Source organism: Monodon monoceros, unplaced genomic scaffold (assembly GCF_005190385.1).
Source record: "Monodon monoceros isolate NGI ecotype Baffin Bay Population unplaced genomic scaffold, NGI_Narwhal_1 Super_Scaffold_14, whole genome shotgun sequence".
NCBI classification, from domain to species: domain Eukaryota; kingdom Metazoa; phylum Chordata; class Mammalia; order Artiodactyla; family Monodontidae; genus Monodon; species Monodon monoceros.
Window position 1 is genome coordinate 70,290,465 of NW_021703770.1, and position 15,766 is coordinate 70,306,230.

The 15,766-nt window shown below is 40.9% G+C and overlaps 1 protein-coding gene across 3 annotated transcripts in view; it reads left to right on the forward strand.

Annotated features, from left to right (window-relative positions):
* The window catches only part of NSMAF (neutral sphingomyelinase activation associated factor), a 63,855-nt gene that overhangs the window by 2,658 nt on the left and 45,431 nt on the right, over window positions 1-15,766 (forward strand). For all 3 annotated transcript variants that reach the window (XR_003793477.1, XM_029222469.1, XM_029222470.1), the window contains exon 2: window positions 15,435-15,524. Coding sequence is in view for 2 of the 3 variants with exons in the window: in XM_029222469.1 (XP_029078302.1) it covers window positions 15,435-15,524 (90 nt within the window). In the remaining variant the exon portion in view is untranslated. The remainder of the gene's footprint in view (window positions 1-15,434; window positions 15,525-15,766) is intronic.

Sequence of the window (15,766 nt, forward strand, 5' to 3'; positions counted from 1 at the left end):
TTGGGAGATGCTTAGATTGGTGGCTTAGACCAAGGTGGTGGCAGAAGAAATGGAGAAAAATGGATGGATTTTATTTTTAGTTTTTATTTATTTATTTATTTTTGGCTGTGTTGGGTCTTCGTTGCTGCACACGGGCTTTCTCTAGTTGTGGCGAGCGGGGGCTACTCTTTGTTGTGGTGCGCAGGCTTCTCATGGCGGTGGCTTCTTGTTGCAGAGCACGGGCTCCAGGCGCGCGGGCTTCAGTAGTTGTGGCACGTGGGCTCAGTAGTTGTGGCACGTGGGCTCTAGAGCGCAGGCTCAGTAGTTGTGGCGCACGGGCTTAGTTGCTCCGCGCCATGTGGGATCTTCCTGGACCAGGGCTCGAACCGTGTCCCCTGCATCGGCATGCGGATTCTTAACCACTGCGCCACCAGGGAAGCCCATGTGGATGGATTTTAGATGTTTTTAGGAAGTAGCATTGATAGGTCTTGGTGGAGTGGACTGCATGTAGAAGGTAATAGAGGAAGAATCCCAGCTTAGAGTTCTCAGATAAAATACAGGATGCCCAGTTAAACTTGAATTTCAGATGAACAGTGAGTAACCTTTTATATAAGTATGTCCCATGTGATATTTGGTATGTACTTATACTAAAAAATGTTTGTAATTTATCTGAAATTCCAGTTTAACTAGGTGTCCTGTATTTTTACTTGCTAAACATAGCAGTCGTACTCTCAGGTTTCTGATTTAAACAACTATACAGTGGTATCATTTATTGGTGATGCTGTAAAGAAATGCTCTGGGTAGTTTTCAGTATTAGAAAACAAGAGGTACTGGCTATTCAGATTAAGTACAGTGTTATCCCGCTTAAGACTTAGTGGGAAGGAGCCATGTTGATCTCACTGGTGTTCTAAAATGTCCATTGCAGGTGTTAAGATAAATGCAAACAAATCTAAAAAGACAATTCACATAGCTTCCCTTGGAATTGTTGGGAAAGGCAGGTGTGTACAGTGGGCTAGCATACGAGGGTATTCTACAAACGGCTGCTACTTAAGATAATTCTATTTCGAGATTTAGGAGTAAGCTAACTGTATATTTTTACGTTCACATCTAGGAGTGGCGTGGGGGAACCACAGCTGTTTTCTTTTTCGATGATAGAGAAATTGAGATAGTTGAGGCATGTCCCCACTGGAAGAGAGTCAGTTTTCTCTCTAAGTGTCACAGAACAAATTGCTTAGCTGTGGCTTGTAAGTTGTCATTCCAGGATAAAACGTGATGATTATGAGTTCTGTATTGGGCTCACATATTGCATTAATCGTTTTACAGGCATTCCTCAGACTTCAACTTTGCTTCAAACATGCCATGTGTGGATAATTCTCTTGCTTATGCTGATATTAAATTTCTTGGCTGATATTAAATATCTTAATAGGTTTATTTTGTCAATTGATTCTGTGTTTGTTATACTGAAAATACTTGCTGAGATGGCAAAGTGATTTGTTAGACTCTGGTTTAATCTTTCGTTTTTAAGACTGGTCATCCTATTCCTTTAATACCCCTCTGGGATTTGCCAGGTGTTGAAAATGGAGGTAAACTGCAGAATCAGCACTCAGTCAGGACTGCTGATGGGCTGAGAGAAATCGACATAAATCCTATTTCTTTACATCATAGTTATTTTTCTTACATAACAAAAAAAACAGTGAAAGTGGAAATAAATGTTGCTAATTTTTTGATTAACTTAGAATTTATACTGGCTTTACCCAAAATGCGTTACTAGCCTATCATCTTATTCCCTTATTACTGTCTCAAATTAGCATCTTCCAAAATGGCTACCATTTAAGAAGACACCAGAATCTCCCATCAATGGATTCGGAGTGTGTTGGCTATATGGTTTTTCAAATGTGATATAAAATGGGCATTTAAGGAATTCATCGCCTGGTTTTTTCCTAAATGCCACTGTGATTTCATCTTTTTCTCATCAGATATTTAACATTTCCAACTCATGGATTTTGCAAGTTATCTTTTTGTTTTTTTTAATTTTTTAACGTGTGTTCAGTGAATGGGGTCTGTATAATACTAATACTTTGAAGTTTTGTATTATGACTTAGTATGTAGTCAATCTTCACAAATGTTTGATGTGAGGTGGAAAATAGATGTATATTAATATTGGTACAGGATTCTGTATATATATCTATTATGTTAAGCTTGTTATTTAGATCTTGAATGAATTTTTTCTGATTGAGAGAGGGTTCATGATGCTAACTTCACCTTGTATTTCTATCAGTTTCTGCTATAACTATTTTCAGGGTATGTTATTAAGTCTATTTAAACTTAGAATTGATGTCTTCTTAGCAGATTGAATCTTTCATCAATGGATAATGACCTCCTTATTCCTAGTAACGATTCTTTTTCTATTTTGTCTGATATTAATATAACTATATTAGTTTTCTTTTGGTTATTTGCATTATATATAATTTTTCATTCTTTTACTTCCAACTTTTCTTGTCCTTAGATTTTAGGCTTATTTCTTATAAGTAGTTTGTAGTTGAACTTTTTATTAATTTGTTCTGATACTTCTTGTCTTGACAGATTCGTCCATTTACATTTGTTAATATTACCAATTTATTTGGAATCATTTTTACTTTTTTATTTTGTTGTTTAATTTTTTCTTATTTTTCCTTGGTTTGGATTAACTAAGATCCCCTTGTTCCCTTTTATTTGTCCTGAAGAGTGTGGGAGTTACATACTGTTTCTGTTTCTCTAGTGCTAACCCTCGAAATTTTAACATTTATATTTAACTTAAGGTCTGAGGCTAATCATTCTCTTTACCCTCCTTCCTAACAATATTGGGACCTTGGAACACTTAATTCCTGTTGGCCCATCTTAAATTATAGTCTGGGGCTTCCCTGGTGGCGCAGTGGTTGAGAGTCCGCCTGCCGATGCAGGGGACACGGGTTCGTGCCCCGGTCCAGGAGGATCCCACATGCCGCGGAGCGGCTGGGCCCGTGAGCCATGGCCGCTGAGCCTGCGCGTCCGGAGCCTGTGCTCCGCAGCGGGAGAGGCCACAACAGTGAGAGGCCTGCGTACCGGAAAAAAAAAAAAAAAATTATAGTCTGTCATTGTCCAGTATTTTCAATATATTTTAAGCCTACAGATTAGACATTATAATTATTTAGTTAATGCCTGTATAGTTTACATGCATATTTACCATTGTCTTGGCATTCCTTCTTGCATATAATATCTTCCCTGCAGAATTTTCTCTTCCCTGAAGAATGTCCTTTAGAAGTTCCCCTGATGAGGGTCTAATGATAGTAAACTACGTTTGTTTTTGTCCGTCTGAACATGTCCCTATATTGCCCTTGTTTTGAAAATCGGTTTTGCTGGATGTATACTTCTCTCAGCCTTTTGAAGATTCTGCAAAGGAAGGCAAGTGGCCAGGAATATGCGTCAGGCTTTTGCTGGAGCAGCACTGGTGGGGGAGACTCAGCACAGGAGAGGGAGGTCAGTAACAGATGCGGCCGTGCCCCCCTGGTGTGGCTCTTAGCTCCCTGGCAGGGTCAGGCTGCAGACTCCAGGAGAAGCCTGGACCCCATGGGGTGACCCAGGGCTGGGACACAGAGGAGTTACGCTGTGATGGAACCTGGCTCGCCAGGCCCAGTGTGACATTTGTGGCTGTGGGTTGGCCTGGTCCCTTCCCTGGCTTGATTGGGGGCTGTCTAAGTGTTGCACTTGAGTCTGCATATTATGGTCGGGTAGGTTCACGTGTCTGTGTTCATGGTTAGGGAGCTGCCAACACTTCCTCTGGCATGATTAAGGTACTGGGGTCCAACCTTGTTGTTGTTTTGTTTTGTTTTTTAATATTTATGTACTTATTTATTTATTTGGTTGTGCTGGGTCTTAGCTGCGGCAGGCGGGCTCCTTAGTTGCGGCACGCATGTGGGATCTAGTTCCCTGACCAAGGATCGAACCTGGGCCCCCTGCATTGGGAGCACGGAGTCTTACCCACTGTGCCACCAGGGAAGTCCCAGGGCTTCAGTCTTGTTGACCCAGACTGTTGCCTTTAACACAGGTCAGGGCAGGTCTCTCTGGAGCTTTGTGGGTGGCCACCTTCTGTTCTGGGAGACCAGCCTGCAACAAAGGCCTGTCATTCGTCTCATTGCTATTTGTAAGGAATCTGCCTTTTCTCTGGCTGCTTTTAAGGTCTCTTCTTTGTAGTGTTTTGCTGTTTGTCTATACAGACATTTCTTTCTATTCATCTCTCCTGGATGGGGTTCCTAAAGCTGGAATAGTTTTGGAAAATTTGTAGCCAAGCCTTTAGCTCTTGGAATATTGCTTCTCCCCATTCTTTTAATATCTCAAAATGACTGTTTAAATACTTATCTTTTTTCTGTGCTGCATTGTGGCTTATTTAAATCCATCTTACAGTTTACTAATTTTTTTCTTCTAGTTGCCTAATTTGCTGTCTATCCCTCTAAAGTTTTAATTTCACTTATTATATTTTAAAATTTCTAGTTTTGTTTGGGTTGCTTACAGTTGCCTGATCATTTTTGATAAAAGCGTGTTCCTTTCTTGTACTTTTTTTTTTTTTTTTTGTGGTACGGCGGGCCTCTCACTGCTGTGGCCTACTCCCGTTGTGGAGCACAGGCCCTGGACGCACAGGCTCAGCGGCCATGGCTCAGGGGCCCAGCCGCTCCGCGGCATGTGGGATCCTCCCGGACCGGGGCACGAACCCGTGTCCCCTGCATCGGCAGGCGGACTCTCAACCACTGTGCCACCAGGGAAGCCCCTTTTCTTGTACTTTTGATGTCCTTCTATTTCTTTAAACTTATCCTTGTAATGATCAGATACAGAAAATAATTATCTGTAGCCTTTACAGGTTTCATTGAGTAGTTTGCTACTTGTACTGACCTCCATTCAGTAATCTTACTTCCTCACTTGATTTATGATTTTGGATTGTGGCCTTTTGTTCCTTGAGTTATTTTCGGGAATTCTTGGAGATCTGGATTTAAAGTGTATTTTTCCAGAAAGTGTTTGCATGTATATCTGCCTGGGGTTGAGGGAGAGACCACAGTGGTTTGTTTTGAGTTTTATTCGGCTAAAAAGGTAGTGTGAATTCTAACCCCAAATGTGTGTCAAGGCAGGCTTGTGGTTTCAGGCTCTAAAGGAAACTTATTTTGTCCCCAGCCCAGAGCCAAGGTCCTACCATATCCCTCTGGGGAGAGTAGGGTGGGTGGTTTTTTATTTCCACCCTCAGAGGGTGTTACTTTAGGGATCCTAGCTTTTTCTCCTCCCTCCCCCTCCCCCCATGACTGTCCCCTCCTGAATTCAGGCTCTGTTACTCACAGTTGGGAAAAGACTGCTCCAGTGCCTGCTGACTTTTGTTTCTCTCTTCTAAGACCTTCCCTTACTTTTCTATCACCTCAGCCGAGCATTTGAAATTTTTAGCAATTTATCCAGCAGTTTTAGAGGATCTGTATCGAGATTGTTTCTTTGGATATCTAATCTGCCGTGATGCCTGAAATGGAATTCCTGCTGATTTCTTTAGGCCCAGGTTTATTTAATCTATAAACCCACTGGTTAAGGAAGGACTCTTGAGGTAAACTAATCTATAGCTCCCTCCCCTCACTTTATAGCTGGAGGCCTGAGTAAGCAAAGTGTTTGACTAAAAGTCCAAAGCCAAGACTTGGCTGCACTAAGCCTAGAGCAAATGTCCTCTGAGCCAGTCCAGCCGCTTTTCTGCCACAGCATGCTGCTTCTGTTTTAAATCCTAGGCCAGTGCTTATTTTTATGGTATCTCTGAAACTTACTATGATTCAGGAACGCTCCACGCCTGGTTTATGGCGACATTAGTACCGTGTTACTACGTGTGGTCCATGGGCCATCCCCTCAGCTCCGCCTGGGAACTTGTTAGAAAATACAGAATTTCAGGCTCCACTCAGATCTTCCGCATCAGAATCTGCTTTATTTTTTTCTTCTTTTATTTTAAATTTGATTTTTTTCTTTTATTTTGACTGCACCACACAGCACGTGGGATCTTAGTTTCCCGGCCAGGGATCGAACCCAGGCCCCCTGCACTGGGAGCACAGAGTCTTAATCACTGGACCACCAGGGAAGTCCCCCAGAATCTGCATTTTAACAAGATCCCCAGATGCTTAAAGTTCGGGAAGCACTGTTGTAGATTACAGTAATTAAGCATTCATCTAGATTCCTTGTTGTCTGTCCCTTCAAACTTATCTTCCAGCTTTTATCTTCTTGATAGTGTAGAGAAGGCTCACTGGAAGTATCCTCCCTGGGGCTGTGACCCCTGGTGAAGAAATTGAAAGACTTTGAGAGCTTAGGTGATACTGTGACCATTTGTTCTCACAGGTTGTTGAGACTTGAAAATAGAAACTGGCTTTATGGATGGTGTCAGCGAAAGGCATTTCGGTATCTGAACCATCTTGGCCAGGAAGTAACTGCGTCTCACATAGTCAAAGGAGAATGTAATTTCCTAGGGTCTGATAGAGTTTTAAACTTACTCCCAAGGGAAGGGATCAGAGGGACAGATGAAATAGTGAAATTGGTTACCCTGGGGGACAGCGGGCGAATTAGTGAAATTGGTTACACTGGGGGACAGCGGGCATGAAATGCTGCTCCGGGGGGGAGGGCCAGTAATTTACATGAGAAAACAATTGGTTCAAGGACTAGAAATAATATTTAATCACCCAGATGTCTCTATGCAAAAATGCATAGAACATGGATAATGAGTCAAGTTTTATTACAAAAGGGGATTAATATGTGTTTAGGTGTCACTGAAGCTTGATGGGATGGGACTCAAGATCAGAATCTAGTGCTAAAAAGCTGTAGACCTATTCAAAAAGGGGAGACCCATTAGGAGGTGAGGCAGTGGGCTCTGAAGATCTGCATCTGCAGGGGAGTCCGTGAACCACGCGGAAAAACCCAGAGGACTTATGGGAAAGAGGAACAGAGATAACGTAATTGTGTTCATTTGTTACAGGCCACCCAAGTGGGTGGAAAAAAATTGTGGATGTGTACCTGATGGAGATTGAAAACAGGAAGTGGCAACACAGAAAATGAGAGACCTTACCCAGCCGAAGCTTGATGAGATCTAATTCCCGTTCCTTGCCTTTCCTTGTTGAAATTTTAAATTATTTTAAGGCAGAGAGCTTGAGAACTTTTCAAAATTCTGAGTATTAAAGAGTCATTAACCAAGTAGCAATGACAGAAACCATCAGAAAAGGCAGTCATATCAAGTTATTTATTGTTGAAGCCCAGGCGGATTAAGAAGGATTCTGACATGCATAGAAACTAAATTTTTCAGAAGGCAGATATTGTAAGTTTCCAGGAAGGGGAAAAAAACAGGATCATTACTGGACAGTTCTGAAAAGGATATTGACCTAGGAAGTTTGTCAAACTGTCAGAAATAGAATTCAGAACGTCCAATCCAAATGGTCTTTGGTGAAGAGTTACAAAAAAATCAGACAAGCAAATAAACATAGAATGGTGGTACACGTAGTGTTCCTCTGAGCTTATAATTTTTTATAAAAATATATAAAGCAAGAAGGGCAACAACCAAGGACAGATTAAGAGGATATCACAGTCCTATAAGTTAGCATCAAGAAAGTTAAAGCCCCAGAGGAGTGCTTGCTTTAAACGATGCTACAGATTAAAAAAAAATATATATATATATATATATATATTTTTTTTTTTAAGTCTCCTGAAGTTGTGTGTAAAACTAGGCTCCTGCCTAGGGCCCAGCCCAGCAGTGTAAAATATTACTCATGACGGAGGAAGTGGCTCTTGTTTTGTATTCTATTAATGATACCATCAGACTGAAAGTGACAGGCTAGACTTTCAGAAGATGGGTTGAGATACAGAGGACACCCATGTGCCTGGGTCTCCTGGTGTAAGCTCCTGGGAGAGTTTGAGTTTGGAACCACAGCATGTTTCCATGATCTAGGAACTTGGAAAGGTGCAGAAAGAGCATATGTGCCTAAGTAGGTTGAGTGCTAATTCTAGATCAGACAGATTTTTATAAACGGCTAGGAGAGGAAGTTGTCATCCGTCTCCAGCATGAATTCAGTATGAAGTCATTTCATGCTAATCTGATCTTTTTTGACAGAGTTCTGACTGGTAGGTCAGGAAAATGCAGTCGATTTAGTTCAGCTGAACTCTGGCAGAGAATGAGGTTTGGTTTTGTGATGTCTTAATAGCAGAATTGAGAAAGGAGAAATTGATGTTCTTATAGTTAGATTTGTTTGACTATTCAGAGGTTGCTGTCAGATGTATTCTTGGGGGCGCATTTCTAACAGTGGGTCAGAGGACAGTGTTCTTGTCTCTCAAACATTTTCTTAATTCATTCCTTGTTTCAGAGGCCATTTTAAGAAGCTTACCAAAAATGCCCAGTTTAGTTCAACCAGCTCTCTAGGTAGTGGGGGCCACCCCAAGGATAGTGGGGTGTTCAGAGGAGAGATGCAAATACAGGCCACTCGGGCCCTTTCTGCCACCAGGCACGTGTCACTAAGGTGTCCTGGCACTTCCTGCAGTCTCACAGTCCTCTTCAGCACAGTGAAGCTAGTTTTACATCTCCAACTAGAGAAATGATTGACTAGCAAAATCTTCTGGCTCCATTATAAATACTGTTTATCAACAGAGTGTTGAATAATTGTTGGGTAGCCGTGAAGGCAGGGTTAACTCTGAGGGCTGGCCTGGGGTGAACTTGTTTTACGTTGTTGGTCAAGTGTTGAACAGTATGCTTTGCAATTTAGGTGACATGAGGATGGGACAGCATCTTTTTCAGGAAAGTTAAATTGCAGAATGAGTCAGTTTATCTAAAGAAAATGTCACTACACGTCTGTAAAGATGGAGTAAACTAAGGAATACCCAGGAGCAGGGCCCCGAGTCTCCTAAAGAGATAATTTACAGTCTGATACACCACTAATGAGGGAGATCATAAAATTATAAAAGTGTTTTTATTTTTACTTTTTTTTTTTTTAAAGCTTGGAACCTTTTACTCCATGGAATGCACTTTGAAAATCATTGTTCAGAACACCATGAAACTTTACAGTAATACTTTTTACATACAAAAATTTTCAAGCAGGTATAACTGAATACTTCAGTAAAAAGAAAAAAATAAACTCAGAAAAGTTTCTTAATCCTTTGAATAATGATGTGGTTATATCCCTTTATCATGTGTTTTATATTACTTGCAAAATAGGCATATTAGTAAATTAAGGAGGCTATAATTCATTCACCAAAATAATGACTTTAGTCATACAATAGCTGATGTGATTATATTTTTATTGGCATAAAAAACACATAAGATACTTAAATAAAATTTTTAAAAATCCAAAAAAAGCTTAAAGAAACGCACACCTAAGATTTACTATTTTAGCCTTTTTTTTTTTTTTTTTTTTTTTTTTTGCGGTACGCGGGCCTCTCACTGTTGTGGCCTCTCCCGTTGCGGAGCACAGGCTCCGGATGCGCAGGCTCAGCGGCCATGGCTCACGGGCCCAGCCGCTCCGCGGCATGTGGGATCTTCCCGGACCAGGGCACGAACCCGTGTCCCCTGCATCAGCAGGCGGACTCTCAACCACTATTTTAGCCATTTTGAAGTCACGGTACAGTAGTGTTACGTATGTTCACATTGTTGTGCGACAGACAGATCTCTAGAACCTTTTCATCTTGCAAAACTGCGCCTCTGTCCGCGCTGAACAACTCGCCTTTCTGCCTCCCCCCAGCTCCTGGCAACCACCATTCTCTTTTCTCTTAGTAAGAGTTTAACTACTTTAGATACTTTATGTAAGTGGAATGATGTGGTGTTTGTCTTTTTGTGACTGACCTATTTCACCTAGAGTAATGCCTTCATGGTTCACGTGTGTTGTAGCATGTGACAGGTTTTCCTTCTTTTTTTAAGGCTAATATTCCATTCTGTGTATATGCCACATTTTCTTTATCCATCTATCCATCAACGGATATTGATGTTGCTGCTACCTCTTGGCTATTGTGAATAATGCTACCGTGAACATGGATATGCAAACATCTCTTTGATAGTATGTTTTCAGTTCTTTTGGATATATATTTGTAAGTGGGACTTTTGGGTCACATGGTAGTTCTATTTTTATTTATTTATTTATTTATTTAAAAAATATTTATTTATTTGGCTGCACTGGGTCTTCGTTGTGCCATGCAGGATCTTTAGCTGTGGCATGCGGGATCTAGTTCCCTGACAAGGGATCGAACCCGGCCCCCCCGCATTTGGAACGCAGAGTTTCAACCACCGGATCACCAGGGAAGTGTCTTCTATTTTAAAAATTTTATTGGAGTATAGTTGATTTACAATGTTGTATTAGTTTCAGGTGTAGAGCTAAGTGATTCAGTTATACATAAAGATATATTCATTCCTTTTCAGATTCTTTTCCCATATAGGTTTTTACAGAATATTGAGTAGAGTTCCCTGTGCTGTATAGTAGTTCCTTGTTGGTTATCTGTTTTCTGTATAGTAGTGTGTATATGTTAATCCCAAGCTCCTGATTTATCCCTCCCCCCCACCATTCCCCTTTGGTAACCATAAGGTTGTTTTCAAAATCTGTGAGTCTGTTTATGTTTTGTAAATAAGTTCATTTAAATCATTTTTAAAAATTAGATTCCACATATGAGTGATATATGTCTTTCTCTGTCTTACTTCACTGAGTACGATCTCTGGGTCCATCCATGTTGCTGCAAATGACATTATTTCATTCTTTTTTATGGCCGAGTAACATTCCATTGTATATATGTACCTCATTATCTTTATCTATTCCTCTGTTGATGGACACTTAGGTTGCTTCCATGTCTTGGCTATTGTAAATAGTGCTGCAGTGAACATTGGGGTTGTATGTATCTTTTCAAATTATGGTTTTCAGGACTTCCCTAATGGTGCAGCAGTTAAGAATCCGCCTGCCAATGCAGGGGACACAGGTTCGATGCCTGGTCCGGGAAGATCCCACATGCCGTGGAGCAAGTAAGCCCGTGCGCCACAACTACTGAGCCTGTGCTCTAGAGCCCACGAGCCACAACTACTGAAGCCCGCGAGCCTAGAGCCCGTGCTCTGCAGCAAGAGAAGCCACCGCAATAAGCCTGTGTGCCGCAACGAAGAGTAACCCCCACTCGCCGCGAATAGAGAAAGCCCGTGTGCAACAACAAAGACCCAATGCAGCCAAAAATAAATAAATAAATTTATTTATTTTTTTTTAAAAAATTTATTTATTTTTTTAAAAACAACAAATTATGATTTTCTCCAGATATATGCCCAGGAGTGGGATTGCTGGATCATATGGTAGTTCTATTTTTAGTTTTTTTAGGGAACCTCCATACTGTTTTCCATAGTGGCTCTACCAGTTTACATTCTCACCAACAGTGTAGGAGGGTTCCCTTTTCTCCACATCCTTGCCAACACTTGTTATTTGTTGTCCCTTTGGTAACAGCTATTCTGGCAGGTGTGAGGTGATATCTCATTGTAGTTTTGATTTGCATTTCTCTGATGATGAGTGATGTTGAGCATCTTTTCATGTGTCTGTCAGCCATCTGTATGTCTTGGAAAAATGTCTGTTCAGCTCCTCTGCCCATTTTTAAATTGGATTATTTTTTTCTAATGCACTGTATGAGTTCTGTATATATTTCCAGTATTTATTGTTTGTGGACTTTTTGATGATGGCCACTCTGACTGGTGTGAGGTGATACCTCATTGTAGTTTTGAATCTGGCTCTAGGCATGGAGCATTGGAAGCCAAGCCTTTTAATGAACAAGAGTCAATAAAAATGTCCTGGTTGCTGGAGCAATTAGATGACTTGAAAGGGCTAAAAAGAATAGCTAAAGAAGCAGGTAATGAGAAATACGTGAATCCGTGAGGCTATGACAGAGGATAGAGGTCATCTGCCTACTGGAGGGAACCTGAATATGGTGGTTCTATTCTTAATTTTTTGAGGCACCTCTATACTGTTTTCCATAGCAGCTGCATCATTTTACAATCCCACCTGCAATTTCTTCACATCCTCGCCAATGTTTGTTATTTTTTAATAGTGTATGAGGTTTTGATTTGCATTTTCCTGATGATTGGTGATGTTCAGTGTCGTTTTCATACACTTTCTGGCCATGTGCATATCTTCTCTGAAGAAGTGCCTATTCAAGTCCTTTGCCCATTTTTTAATTGGGTTAATTTTTGTTGTTGCTGAGTAGTTGTAGGAGTCCTTTATATATTCTAGATATTAACTCCTTATCAGATATGGTTTGCAAATATTTTCTTCAGTTTTATAGGCTGTCTTCTCAGTTTGTTGACTGTTTTCTTTGCTGCATAGAAGTTTTTAAATCTGATGTAGTCCCATTTATCTATTTTTGCTTTTGTTGCCTGTGCTTTTGGTGTCATATCCAAGAAATCATTGCCAAATCCAGTGTCATGAAGCTTTCACCTTATGTTTTCTTCTGGGAGTTTTATAGTTTCCGGTCTTAAAAGTAGGTCTTTAGTCCATTGTGAGTTAATTTTTATATATAGTATGAAGGGTTCAACATCATTCTTTTGCATGTGAATATCCAGATTTCCTAACATCACTTGTTGCAGAGACTGTCCTTTCCCCATTGTGTGGCTTTGAATCTCTTGTCAAAAAGATCCAGAGTTATGAGAGTTTAGTTCTGAGCTCTCCATTCTGTTCCTTTGGTCTATATGTCTGTCTTTATGCCAGTACCACACTGTTTTAATACTGTAGCTTTGTAATATCTTTTGATATAGGAACTGTGAGGCTTCCAGCTTTGTTTTTCATTCTTGATTGTTTTGACTTTCTGATTCTGTATGAATTTTAGGATTTTTTTTTTCTATTTCTGCAGTATATGCCATTGAGATTTTGGTAGGGATTACATTGGATCTGTAGATGGCTTTGGCTGGTATGGACATTTTAACAGTATTAAAGATAGGATTATATCTTAAAAATTATATGGAAGAGCTGGTTGTCTATGAAGGCTATTTTTTTTTTTTTTTTTTTTTTTTTGCTGTATGCGGGCCTTTGACTGTTGTGGCCTCTCCCGTTGCGGAGCACAGGCTCTGGATGCACAGGCTCAGTGGCCATGGCTCCCGGGCCCAGCTGCTCCACGGCATGTGGGATCTTCCGGACCGGGGCACAAACCCGTGTCCCCTGCATCGGCAGGCGGACTCTCAACCACTGCCACCAGGGAAGCCCGTATGAAGGCTATTTTTATAGCAACAAAATTATGCCATTGTCTTATTGACGAAGAGTTATTTTACCCTCTCTCTAAGAGGAGGAGTGGGGAGAGGAGGAAGGAGGAGAGACGGTTGCATAGCTCCAGCCCAAGCAAAAGGTTTCAACTTATTAATACAAGCTAAAAGTAAGGGCCAAGGTACTTAGTATCTCTCTGATTTATACCTTCTTGGAAATTATCTCGGGCATCAGGGGACGCTCCTACCAATCTGAACATTTGTGGTTGCACCGAAATTCGGAGTAAGTGTTAATAGTGAGCATTTTACACTGAGCTCCGGCAGTTTAGCCTGTGATGAATTGTTGTTCATGGATTTTAACACGTAGAACAGGCCAGTAAAAATTGCCTGTTTTGATGGTAAAGCTAGTTCCCGCTGTCATCATTTTTAATTTATGAGTTATTTTTCTGTTCAGTTTGTTTTCAAGCAAGCAGTATCTTGTTTCATGGATATAATTTCTTCTTTGTATGGATCTTAATTATAGTCTTTTGACCTTTTCTTCTGTTCATTGTCTCTAGTCCTTCAGGCTGTGTTCTTCTGCTTGTTTGGTCTAGTTCTTTCACATTAGAGGCTGGTGATCTTGGGGTGTGCATTCATATTTAAGGGTGAAGCATGTAATTCTGTGTCACTGTGGGTAGGTCTTTTCTGTTGGGCTTCACTGTGGGATGGTGTTGTAGACGGTTCTTTGAAATGTTAGTAACCATAGGTCTTTTCTCTAGGGCTATTTAGGTTTTTTTCCAAAAATAACCCACAGTCTGCTGCTTGGAGTGTTATATGTCTTCCTGCTTTCTGTTTAATCACTGTCTTTTCATGCAGTAGCGCTGCTCTCCACTGTGCTTGGTGCCTAGTTTGGAGTCTCTTGTTTAATTTTGGTGTTGAAAAACCATGTGTAGGGAGAACCATCAGGGGAGGAATCGTGGCTGCTGGCCTCGTTTGGACTTTCAGCCATCCCCCCAGGCTCCATCCCTGCCTTCTTGGTACCTGATACCTGCAGCTGTGGAACTTGTGGTTTCCTCCTGGTTGGTACCTTTTCTGGAGGCATCTGCTCTTCCGGCTTCTGATCACTGCTCATTCCTCCCATCTGCTTTGCATGTCTCACAAATTTGTAGGTATCTCTCATCTGCTTTTATGTCTCTCCAATTTCCTTTAGTCTGTGGGTTTTACTATTTTTTGTGTGTGGGGTTACTATTTAAAAAATATTTTTGTTCACATTGTAGTGTTTTTCCAGAGGGAGCAGAAATAAACACGTTTATTCTGCCGTATTTAATCTAGATGTCTTCCTGTAATACACCGGAACTTGAAGACGCATCTCAAGTACCACACTTTTCATGAAAACGACTCCCCGTGACTCTGGGTGCCGTTGATGTTTCCTGGTCCTTACCACAAAACAAACAAAACAGTTGTTTTCAGTTCTTTGCCATATATTTGTTTCTGTGGCCATGCAACTAAATTAATACTTTTTCTGTTACTTTATTTTGTTTTTAAAAGTTTAAAGCACTTAAAGCTTTAAAAAGAACTGATCCCCATTTGGTTCAGCTTACTCGTTTTGTCTATTAAATACCTGTTGCGTACAAAGCCTTAGATTGGTTATAACAGGACTATCTAAAGATCTGCCTCTCAGAGGCACTGGTCTTGTGGAAGTAGCAAGAGAAACTCACCCACCCACGAGCCATGACAGTGGAGAATGGTGTGTGGTGGGGAAGAGGGGGTGGGGAAGCCTCATGTGTAGTCCTGGGGAACAAAGGATGAACACTCTGTAGGTGGGAAAGCTCCGAGCTCTGTTCAGGCAACAGTTTTGTTGTTGTTGTTGTTTTATTGGAGTATAATCGCTTTACAATGGTGTGTTAGTTTCTGCTGTACAGTGAAGTGAATCAGCCATATGTATACATACAGCCCCTTCCCACCCACCCCCATCCCACCCATCTAGGTCATCACAGCAGGTTCCCACCAGCTATCTGTTTTACACATGGTTTTATTTCATGAAATTTGGAGTTTCTGTAAGGGAATAATAAATCCACCTGGTAAACAATTTATTTTATTTTTGGCATAGCTGGGCAGGTCTGTCTTGATAGAGAAGAGTGCCTGGCATATAATATACACTTAGTGTTTGTTGATGTAGTGGATGGAAAAGCACTTTGGGAACACATGCTTGAAATATTTTGCTTTCTCATACTTAAAAAAAATAAACATGCGGTTTTGTTTTTTTCCCCAAATTTAGATTTTCCTTGCTGCTGCTTAACTTGGAGGAGTACTACTTTGAACAGCATACAGCTAATCATATTCGGCACAAGGGCAGTCAGAATGAAAGGTAAGGAAGATTTTCGCATCTCTGAAAAGGCCTAGTTAGAACTTGGTAGCAGTGAGCTACTCTGAATGCTACTCTGCACTGAAAGAAACGAGGGCTCTTTGGAGACTTGTCTGAGTCTAAGTCAGGGGAGGAAATGTGGGAGGTGAGCCTGGACCATCTTGTCAGACTGGCAAGAAAGGAAGGTATCAGAAATGACTGCATGTGAATTAAAAGGGCACAAGGCCACCCTGAAGAGCTGGGCA